Source organism: Phaethon lepturus, unplaced genomic scaffold (genome assembly GCF_000687285.1).
Source record: "Phaethon lepturus isolate BGI_N335 unplaced genomic scaffold, ASM68728v1 scaffold15179, whole genome shotgun sequence".
Taxonomy (NCBI): Eukaryota; Metazoa; Chordata; class Aves; order Phaethontiformes; family Phaethontidae; genus Phaethon; species Phaethon lepturus.
Window position 1 is genome coordinate 30,999 of NW_010565669.1, and position 11,500 is coordinate 42,498.

The window sequence follows — 11,500 nt, forward strand, 5'->3', positions numbered from 1 at the left end:
TCTACATTAAATTTCTGGGATATGTGGTTACATTCTTAAATCCAAGTTCCTGAGAACCAAACTTTTTTTCAACGGAAACTTTTTTTCATCCTTGGCCAATTGAGTATCTGTCTCTACATATGGCTTTGCATGCCTACTTGTCAGTCTTCCTGCTTGTCCAGGTTGTTACCAAAACCTTTCCTTGTGCGATGTTTAAAATACGTCATTCATCCATCTCTACAGTTCAAACATTTCACCATCTCTTGTTTTTCTCATTCTAAATTCTCTTCATAGTATTGCCTTTCCCAAAATGTATCTTTACTTTTGACCAGTCTTCCTCTTGTCTGCTTGCTGAACAGCAAGGAGAATAAAGGAGAAAGAGGGCTTATTAGAAATCTGGTGGCAACTGATGTCCTATTCTTACTTCATTAAATTTAGTAACAAAGCTTGACTGAAAATACAAGGACTTTCCTGCATAATGGTTTCAGGAAACTGAGCTAGTTTTGAACTAGTTTGTATTATCTAACCCTAACCAGAGTAGATTTAAGATGAAGAACTTATCCAGCCCAAAAAGCAGTGTTCACTTCTAAACTAATGTCTGTTTGTTTAAAGTAGGATGCAATTTACTTTAGTATTTCATTGTCCTTTTAATATTCAGGTGTCTCTCAATTACATTTCAATCAACCAAGAATGCATGTGTGTTGGATGCCAGTAATGCAGTACAGTGAGTCTGCAAGCCTTTTTGTAATAAGGTGGAAAATTCCATTCCAGTGCTTTATTTCCATTGTCATCTATTTCTGTAACAATTTCAAGTTTTTAATATGCATTTTAATATATGCAGCAGCTATTAATGTGTTTGTGAAGTCACAGATTTTACTTATTTTTTTATATTATACTTTATATATTTACTCATTCTTACAGCTACTCTTTAGAACAAACTGAACAGTTTCTGAACTGTGTTCTGGAGGCAGATCCTGTAAAAACAGTTATAGCTCAAGAAAGTGTTCAGCAAAATGAAATTGTTTCTTCCTACAGTGCTGTAAAGAACCGGGAGAAGAAGGTATTTTTATTCTTTTAAAATAGTAGTTAACAAACATATCCAAAGTTAATGAAAACGCCCTACAATGCATACTCCACTTCAACATTGCCAATTCTTACAGGCAAAAAAACCTAAGGAAGAGGATGATCCTTTGAGTGAAATATTTCAAGAATTTGAGTATCCACAATATGATGATTTAAGAGCAGAAGCTTTTTGTCACCAACAAAAGAGACAGGAGTGTTTGAAAAAGGCTGGGGAGGCCTATCGCATGGGTATGAAGCCTGTGGCAGCATTTTATGCACATCAGGTAAATGTAAATATTGTGCTTTTTGCCTGGATTTAGAGAGGTACTTATATACTGAATTGGAAGTGATAAGAAAAACATTGTGCTTACTAGAGTTGATAAATTTGCTCAATTACTGTTCCCTGTGTAAGTGTTATATTGAGAATCACCTTACAAGTAAAATCCCTATCACTAGTAATGATACTGATGCAGTAAGAAGAATCACAGCATCACTAAGGTTGGAAAGGACCTTCAAGATCATCAAGTCCAACCATTAGTCCAGCGCCACCATGTCCCCTAAACCATGTCCTGAAGCGCCACATCCACGCGTTTTTTGAACACTTCCAGAGATGGCGACTCCACCCCCTCCCTGGGCAGCCTGTTCCAATGCTTGACCACTCCCTCGGTGAAGAAATTTTTCCTAATATCCAATCTAAACCTCCCCTGGCGCAACTTGAGGCCATTTCCTCTCGTCCTATCACTAGTTACTTGGGAGAAGAGGCCAACACCCTCGTCGCCACAACCCCCTTTCAGGGAGTTGTAGAGAGCGATAAGGTCTCCCCTCAGCCTCCTCTGCTCCAGACTGAACAACCCCAGTTCCCTCAGCCGCTCCTCATAAGACTTGTGCTCCAGACCCCTCACCAGCTTCGTTGCCCTTCTTTGGACACACTCAAGCACGTCAGCATCCTTCTTGTAGTGAGGGGCCCAAAACTGAACACAGTATTCAAGGTGTGGCCTCACCAGTGCCAAGTACAGAGGCACGATCACTTCCCTACTCCTGCTGGCCCCACTATTTCTGATACAGGCCAAAACAAAATTAACTTCAACTATAACACTCAGCAGTTTTTCCTGGGCTGTTGGGCAGTTTCTCTGATGTTGTTTTATTATTTTTTTCACAAAATACTTTCAGAAAGTAAAATGCTGTTGTCAGGATAATAAATCTGAAAATCAGCATGGAGTGTAACTTTATAGTTTATGTAAAGACTTTATGTTTTTGTGCCTTTTCTGGCCTTTTTTTTTCCTGTAAGGCTTTTGTTATAATTTCTTCTGTGTGCCAGCTTTGAGTATTTTCTTAAGAACATATTTAATGAAACCTCCTTGTGAGTAAGTCTCACTGAGCCTCTTCCAGAAGTTCTGTTGCGATTATAAATTTTACTGCTTCAAACTGTGAACTAAAAGCACCCTGCTAGTACTGGTATTTTGAACCCAATGACCAGTGTGGAGCTTAGATTATGTCTCAGTGTGTAATAGTTGCTGTGCTTATGAATAAAGGGTCGCCTTCATGAGCAGAAGATGAAAGAAGCCAACCATGCTGCTGCTGTGCAAATCTTTGAGAAAGTAAATACTTCCTTGCTGCCTATGAATGTGTTGGATCTGCATGGTCTCCATGTGGATGAAGCTGTGACTCAGTTGTCCAGAGTGCTGCAGGAAAAAAGTGAAGGTAGGAATAAGCTAATAATTCCTGCCTCCCTAAAATTATTCTCATTTTCTGCTAAGAAATTGCAATACATGGCAATATCAGAGCAAATGAATGTAATTTAACAACACGTAAAAACAACTGGCTTTTTTGTTTTGTTTCCAGAGTTCTCCCATGGAATTGTTTTTCTTTGACATGGAAATGATTCTTTTTGCTCTCTGGCTTGCCCCCCTGCCTCCCTGGGTTTCTTTGTAAATCTTCCTTTTCCTTCTGTTTTATGCTTCACTTTTTTTTTTATTGACGACTTGATCTATCCTTCGTGGCATTTTTAACAGAGGTGGTAATGCAAACATTTGTCCTTGCATTGCTTTGTCAGAATTGTGTTGCTGTTTTAATCTTTAAAGAAAAATCATTATGTTGGAATTCTAACCACAATGATTATATTGTCTTCAACTTTTACATGAAAGTGTGTGATTTGAACTATCTTTCAGTAGCTTCCATATTGATTTGTCAGCAGGATCTCTTGAGATCAGAATACTGATGCTTCCATAAATGTCAGTTTTGCTTGAGGGCTTATGTTTTTTTTCCCAATGGAGTGTTCAAGTACTTCATGAGTGTTCTTGCTGTAAAAAGATAAGTTTTCTGCGTTATTAGTTTACCCTATAAGTTTAAGCACACTGGGAATGCTTTTATAAGAAATATGTCTTAGACAAGGTACCACTGCACAAACCTAATTTTTGAAACAGCTAGTCCACACAGTAAAAACAAAAGTGTTCAGTGGGGCCTTAGATAATTCTTTTCTTTCAATATACATCAGAGATAACTAAATTGCATTATCTTGTGCTATTCCTAAAATTAGGTTTGTATACTTTAAGCTGTAACCTAATGCTTTTCAGAGCTAAATTTCCTGAGGTGCACTTAAATCAGCAGTCCTGGAATGATGGTAGGGGCTTTCTGTTCAGTCCATTCACCTAAATCTAAAAAAAGTTAATTTCAGTGTGCATACATGAGAAAGGGATCAATACTGACCACTTAGTGCTGGCGGAATTAACAGTGAACTAATATAAAACCCAAATAAAGTTAAGCAACAGAGAGAGAGGGGATAGTTGAGGAAAGATGTCATGTGACCTGATAATCTCGAACAGGGAAATCTTGGCCTATTGTGAAAATCCAGTTTAATTTATATTTTTTCCTCTTTTTCAAACTCTTCATCAATTTAGGTTGCTGTGATCTCTGGGAGAAGAGCAATTTCTTTTGTTATCAGGGCTGGATGCCTTGAATAAAGCTCATGTGATGTGTTGATCTGTTGATTCATGTGCTCCAAGATAGCAGAAGTTAGTCCAAATAAGTGTGTTACGTCAAAAACTTTGTGGATTTATATTTTTCTTCTTCTTCCTTTCTTTATCCAGTAAAGTGTTATTTTTTAATGGACACTAATTTAAGATAAAACGTCAAACAAGAGAGAGAAGTGTCACTTAAAAATTAACAAAATTATACCCACCTCTTGTAATTTTGCAATTTTAATTTACATCACAGGATGTAAATTCCAAGTGAAGATTAGATGATAGAAACAGTAAAGCTGCTATGAAATTAGAAGGATTTTGTGATGATCACAACATGCATATTGCATGCAATCTAGATTTAAATAGCTTGACTTCAGAATATCTTTTTCAGAAGAGGGGAAAAATGACTATGTTTATGTAAAAGATGCATAGCCAGCATGGGAAAGCAAAGTTCTAAATCACTAGTGAGGGTTTTCAGAAGAATAGGATGGAAAGGTTATACTGAACGCCAAGTCTCTGCTGAGGGAAAATTTTAACCGTTACAATTCCTGATGTTACAGAGTACCAGCAGACTGGTGGTAAACAGTATCTCTGTGTTATCACGGGGAGAGGAAGCCATAGTCAGGGAGGAGTTGCTCGCATCAGACCAGCAGCTATCAGATACCTCACAAGCCACAACTTCAGGTGAGTTTAGATTTTTGTTACTGATACTTTTTTTCTTAACCCACATTTAACTAACTGAAAATTGAAGTTGGTTTTAGAATACTCTTAAGCTACTAAACAGATTAAGGCAGGTCTACTGTTTCAGATTAAAGTAGGTCTGCTGTTTCATAAATCCAATGCAATTGTGTGACACACAACTATTTTTATATGGGGCATCCATGAAATGTTAGTTAGATCCTTTCCTCTGAGATAGATTAGAAGACTATAAATTACACTTATCTAACATAGTTTAATTACATATTTCCATTCAAGGTTGCTAGCTTTACTGTGAAGAGTTGTTAATCCTGCTTTTTAGTGGTCTCCAATACCTGCTTTAGCTCTCAGCTTTGTATGTGGGACAGCAATTTAGCAATCTGGGCTGGCATCAGTGTGTCTGCTGCTTTTTCTTTACAGGAGTGCATGAACGCGACTGTGAAGGTGGGACTCAGAAATAGCAAAGACTTCCCTTCCCATTTCCTTCTTACTTTCTACACAAGACAAGGGAGAAGATCTGTTTTGAAAGAAGAGGGAATGAAAGAGGAGCAGGAAAAGAGCAGAATGAATATAACCAAGAATATTGGGCAGCTTTTTTTTTTAATCTTCCTCTTCGTTCCTGCTGTTTCTAGCTCTTCATCTCTCCAGACCCTGTAAAATCCTCCTTGATGGTCACGTCCAGAGGACACGATTCTGATTTCCTGACTCTCAAATGCACACATACTTGACTGAGAACCTTATCACTTTCCATATGTTTGATGAGGGCTGAAGGAGATGGCATTGTACATAGCTTTCATGTTGAAGCTTCATCTCTTCTTGTTTCACAGGTTCACAGAAATAAAACCAGGCTGCCTGAAAGTCATGCTGAATTGAATGGTTGTCAAGAAGAGAAGAGGAATATAGAAACTGAGGTGTCAGATTACAGCTAAAAACTTTTTGAACTGCAATAGTATTTTGTAATCTGTTTTAAAGGACGATATTTTATTAGAAATGGTCTCAATTTACAGCCAGTGGTTTTGTGAGTATGTTTCCAAGAAAATTTTTGTGTGCAATGGATCTGTTTTTGAACCTGCAAACAGAAGACACTTACAGGATTTGAAATTTCAGAAATGCAAATTAAGAATTCTGCTGAGCAGTATATGATGTTTTAAAGGGAAGTTAAGGTACAATTTTTAAATATAACTCTTTTGACCCTCGCACATTTTAATTGCTGTGGATTCTGTGCTTTTAAAACATAGTACCTTGTACAAAGTTATTTTGACCTTCAGAACTTTGTGCTAAACCCTTCAGAAGAGCACAGGGGAGGTGGGGACTTGGCAAATACTGATATTTCAAATCCAGTTACAGCTGAGTGCTCAATATTTCCAAGTTTCTTCAAAAGTCTGACGTAGTCTTTTTAGTTGTTATTTTGTGATGGGTTGACCACTGTTAATGTCCTTATTCCATTCTAAACTTCCCCTGATATTGATGGAAGTTGCTTATAAAGGACTCCGCATTAAGACCAGCTGTGTGTTTGGTAATTTGGCAGACTTACCGTGATTTATTAAAGGGAAAAATATAGTGCTGTAATTCCATCTCTACTTACACATAGCTAATACTGTAATTTTGCAGGAAATGCCCTTACTTTTTTCAAATCTACTGGATTAAAAGTGTTTCTTCCTTTATGGCTTTTTAAATGGAGCAAATTGAGTACTGTTTCACTTTACAGGTGTCTAATAGTGATGTGTCTTCCTTCTGTGTGTATTAAATTTGGTGATTTCCTTGTAGAGAATATGATTGTTTGTGAGACATTTTAAATGTTTTTTTAACTTCAAAGTGAATGCTAATACTACGGTAGTAATTGCCTAACTGGAAAGTCTGGGAGTACAAAAGTTATTCTGTTGTTGGTGGTGTTGCATCAGCATCTAGAAATACCTGTGTAAAAAACCAAAACAACAAAAAAGTTGTGCCCCAAACACCCCCCCCCCAATCAAATATAAACATCTGTACTTCGGCAAGTGTTTCCAATAAGCAATCAGAACATTTTTTAATAGAAATACCTTCTTGAATGCATTACTACTTTTAATTATATTTTTGCCTCTTGAAAGGCATATGATTTTTTTTTACTATAAACCATATAATTTTTGTTGTAAGGCTTTTTCAGAACTGATATGAATTGTGTATTAGGAATAATATTAATAGGTTAAGGATTAATGGGAGGTGTTTTTTCATTTTAACCACTTTTGCAATAAATTTTATCCAGGGACTACATGCACACAGAATTTTTGTATGAATCCATGTGTGTGTGCAAGTTCTGCCATTTGTGTGCATGTGTAATAATAAGCAAGGAACTTCTGTGGGAAAAGCTGTGCACAGAAATAGGTTTCACTTGAAAATGTGTCTGTATAAGTTGCTGACAAACTGAAAGACATGATGTTTCCTGAATATCCCTATTTACTGTAATATATACACAGTGAATGCAATGTATGGTAGACTTAAAAATGAGTTTGCCATGCTTCAACAGATACAATAATCTTTTCATGGTGTTTTCAAGTGGAAGAATAGCTTGAATAATATTTAATCAAAGCAACTCTTACTGGAATAATAGACTGTCATAGTAAGTTTTTTATTTTTTTGTGGGTGCTTAGTTCATCTTAATTGTGTCCCTTCTCTTTTTCTTTCTCTCTGGGCTGCTCTGGTAACCAGTGGGTGAAATACAAAAGATCTGTGCTCCCCAAACAGCACTAGCAGAACTGACAGCAGTTCAGACTATCAGCTGTCCAAGGTTGCTAGAATTGCCTCAGTGGAGCTAGGATCTTTCTTTTGGATGAAGGAACTTTCTTCTGCTCCTGAACACGTTTTCCTTAGTGCTACTATTTATAACGAATGGAGGGGTAGCTCTTTAAAGAGCTGCCTGTTGGTTGGCCTGGGTGGCTGAGTTGCCTAGCAAGTCCCAGTCTATGCTCAGAAGTGGTGTGTGTTGAGCTGCTGGGTGCCCAAACCCTACAGCGATGTGCTTGTAAACAGGGAAGTGCCAACACTACTGGTGTTTTGGAAGAGGGCCTGATTCACTCAGCATGTTCACACTATTCCTGACATGGACAAAGACAGCTTAGATTTCAGTTCAAAAAACGAGCAGAAAAAGTTGTTGTCTTATCCATCTGTTTGTCATAATCTAGTTTTTGACAAATTTACCCTGGACATGAGAAACACAGCTTTTTACCTTCTTCTGTCTTAGCAAGGGGGCGACCATTGTGCTTGACTCTGGCATCCCCAGAAAGTGCTCTCATCAGTGAGCTCAGGAGCATTCTTGAAGTCACCACTTCCTGAGCCTCTTTCAAAATTGTTACTGCAAGCTAAAAATGCAAGATCAAGGGGACAAAAGAGATTAAAGAATAAAAAGTGCATAAACAGTCTCTGGAAGAGGGCTAGGATTCTTCAGAAAAGAAGCTGTTTCCACTGAGCTTCAACGTCCTTCCATACTATTTTTTCATCTCTCAGTCCTAGTTTGGTAAATGCATAAAAAAATGTTCAGGGCAAAACCTCAGCTCCACTTCTTACTAGGAGAGTTTTCTTTCTGTGGTCTGTCAAAGTCAGCAGAGGAGTATGTAGCTTAAGAGCAATTTGGAGTACTTCTCTCTCTCCCTCTCTCCATTGTCTTTTTGGGTTCAGGTTGAGGTTCGCTAAGGTACTCAATACCCTGTCTGGTTATAGGTTGATTATTTGCCTAGTATCAGTTATTTGATTCCAGGCTGAACTTTGATGGAAGATGATGGTTTAAAATCCGAACATGGGCTTCAGAACTGTTCTTACCTTTACTAGTTAGTGACAGAGCCTCCATCAGCTTCAGCAATTCGGAGTGAGGCATTGCAGTTCCAACACGGAGAAAATACGATGAGCTCAGCCTTTTTCTTCCATAGGATAGGATACAGATAGGATAGGGTACATAGGCTGGATACAGAATGGAGCAGATGATCAGTGCACAGAGAGAAGACTTTTATTAATAGGAATCTCCATGCCTTCAGCTACTTGCTAAACTGTCCAGAAAAAAAATACTGGACTTCTTGTATTTCTTTGACTGTTTTTATAATGTACAGTGGGATGAATTTTATCAAAGACAATTGTTTCAAAATGGTATTTCAAAGTAGGTTACATTTTACAAATTCCATCTTTTCTGATGTATTTTGCAGTTACATCAGTGAGAATCCTGAGGTATCTTGTAAATTCTCTATCATCTTACACTCTTGATTAAAATAGCACTTGGTAATTGCCACCAGCACTCTGAAATAATGTGCAACTGTTAAAATACCTATTTTGTGTACCACTTTTTATTCTATTCTTCAACAGCATGTGGCTGTGATGACTGGTAGCCTTTAATATGTGACTTTTGGTTTCTTTTTTACAAAACATTTTAACATCCCAATTTTTAATTTAGGAAAATTATTATTATTTTTTAATAAAAAATGTAATGCTTTTGCTATCATTGATGAATAATCTTACAGTAAAGAAAATAAAAAAGGCCTGGAGTTACAATGAAGAAAGTTGTTATCCTAAGTAATGTGAGTGTTCAAAATATATTTCAGTTGATTGTCAAAGTAGTAGGGCAAAAGTGATTTCTTATAAAAATATTTCAAGATACCTTGATAATATTTTAATGACTTTGGTTTTTGCTTTTAATAATATGTGGTACCATTTTATTTAAACTTAATGTTTTTATAGGCCTGTTGAAAGACACCTCAGGCAAAGTTTAACTGGCATTTTTTCTGTGGCTGTTGGAAACCATGGTGACTTGGGAATCCCTGTTTAAACAATGTCCAGATGCTCTAGTCATAACCTAGAACATCACTAGAACTAGAACATCTGGAACGTCACTGTTGTGAATATGTACAGTGTCAGGGAAGATCTTTACATGCTTAGCAGAACATGAACCCTCTAGAAAGTTTTACCTGAGGAGGTGGAATGTAACCAATTTGTTATTTGATCTTGCCACAAAATACGTTGGGTAGACAAGAGAATAATTTCATTCTTGATAATGGCAAAGAAGGATCATCATAAATGCAATACGAGAAATTATACATAGACTTTACGTTACTGATGCTTATGTCTTCAAATGCAATTCACATTTCCAGAGTAATATTGCCCTCTCTGCAGAGCTGAGGAGAGGATAGAGTATGAACACTGTAACAAATAAGACTTCATTGACTTAGCACAATTCCCAGGTATCATGTTCTCTTAAAAAAACACAAACAAACAAACAAAAAAACAAACCAGAAAACACAACACACAAAACCCAGCCAAAGCCCAACTGTTCATGCTATTTCAGCTAAATAAACTGTGCAGAGGATTAATTGTCTATATGTGAATATGCATGTGAAGACACCTAGTATTGCAGCTACCAGTTGTAAAAGATGTTAGGACCAGTACATTGGAAGATAACAATGTCTATTTTTAAATTAAAATAAAAAATGAGTTTTTTATTTGTATAAAGTTGTAATTTTGCTGTTAACTATAACTTTCATTTTTTACTGAAATACAATTTTTTAATTTGCATTTAGAACTTCTAATGTGGAGAAATTTACAAAATCTAGTTTAATAAAGGATTTTTGTCACAACTATAGCCTTCTGTCTTTCTTTGGAAGACTACATTTCAGCTTGTATCAAATTTTGTCAAATAGTAGTCTTGGAGTTGTGCACAAAAGCCACTTGCCTTGACTTCAGGATACCATCTGTAGGGAGATGAAGCAACCATCTGCAGGCCTTAAAATGAACAGATTTGTGGCCTGATTTTTAGGTGTTATGAGCGAGAGCTGAATGCTCACATTACCAAAAATGAGGGTCATGGTTTCAGATTTTTTTTTTTGGCCTGAAGTAGCTGAGGAGATGCTGTTCAGGCCTAGCTTATTTTGTGGAAGAGTGAGGGCAGTGGTGCATGTCAAAGGGAGGGGCAGGTATGACCACTGTAAAGATGAGAGTTTGGGGGAGGGAAGTGTTCTGGATAGCCCTCATTTGGCAAGATCCCTTAGGGGCAGTGCAAGGGCAGATCCTGAGGAAGCAGGATCATATTGTGGATTTGGAGCCAGTAAGCCTGGCGTTTCCCAAGCCTGCTCTGTGCAGATATTCCTGTGTCATGTTCCTGGAAGTGTGGAAAGACACCCGAGAGCAAAGTGCTGTCTAGAGTCTGGCCTATCTTACTAGCTCGGGCTGAGGACAGCTGGCTTTGATGTGAGTTAACTCCTGCAGTGTCACTTCTATGATTTCATTGCCTCGTAGCTTGGACCGACTGCAGAAACAAGCCAGGTTTGTGCCTTTGCACAACTACTACTAAGCTGTTTAAGAAAGCAGGAAAAACTGGTTTGGGGAACACAGGGAAGCTTGGCAGATGCTGGCTTAGATCTGACATGGCTGATTCTGAGCCACAGCTACTAGACCACAGAATCGGTGAATGGATGGTTGTGTGCTCCTTACAGGGCTCCCTGCTCTGGCAGTGTGGCTCAAGGTCCAGCATGGGGATTAGTACCTCAAATCGTCATGTTTTAAAGTGGAGGTACTGCTACTAGACTTGCCTTCTCTCTGGAGGCAGGACAGCAGTTCAGTGCGGAGACTCAGCTTGACTCCTACCCTTGCTAAAACAGTTTGTTCTGATTCACCAGCTTCTCTTTCAGTCCGTGCCCTTACCTCCTCTGTGTGCTGGGCTAGCTCTGAGCTCCCCTCTGCTTGCAGCTGGGTGTTTGCCCTGTGAGGGCATTGTGGGGATTTCTGAGAGTCCTTCCCCCTCTTTAAATATGAGAAGTGGAATATTTTAGTCTGTCCTTACTCATGGAACT

The 11,500-nt window shown here is 38.0% G+C and overlaps 1 protein-coding gene across 1 annotated transcript in view; it reads left to right on the top strand.

Moving 5' to 3' along the window:
• N4BP2 (NEDD4 binding protein 2) overlaps positions 1-5,570 on the top strand; it is a 23,929-nt gene extending 18,359 nt beyond the window's left edge. The window contains exons 12-16 of the mRNA XM_010295262.1: positions 901-1,039; positions 1,140-1,325; positions 2,574-2,742; positions 4,562-4,685; positions 5,525-5,570. Coding sequence (XP_010293564.1) covers positions 901-1,039; positions 1,140-1,325; positions 2,574-2,742; positions 4,562-4,685; positions 5,525-5,570 — 664 coding nt within the window. The remainder of the gene's footprint in view (positions 1-900; positions 1,040-1,139; positions 1,326-2,573; positions 2,743-4,561; positions 4,686-5,524) is intronic.
• The last annotated feature ends 5,930 nt before the right edge of the window (positions 5,571-11,500 follow it).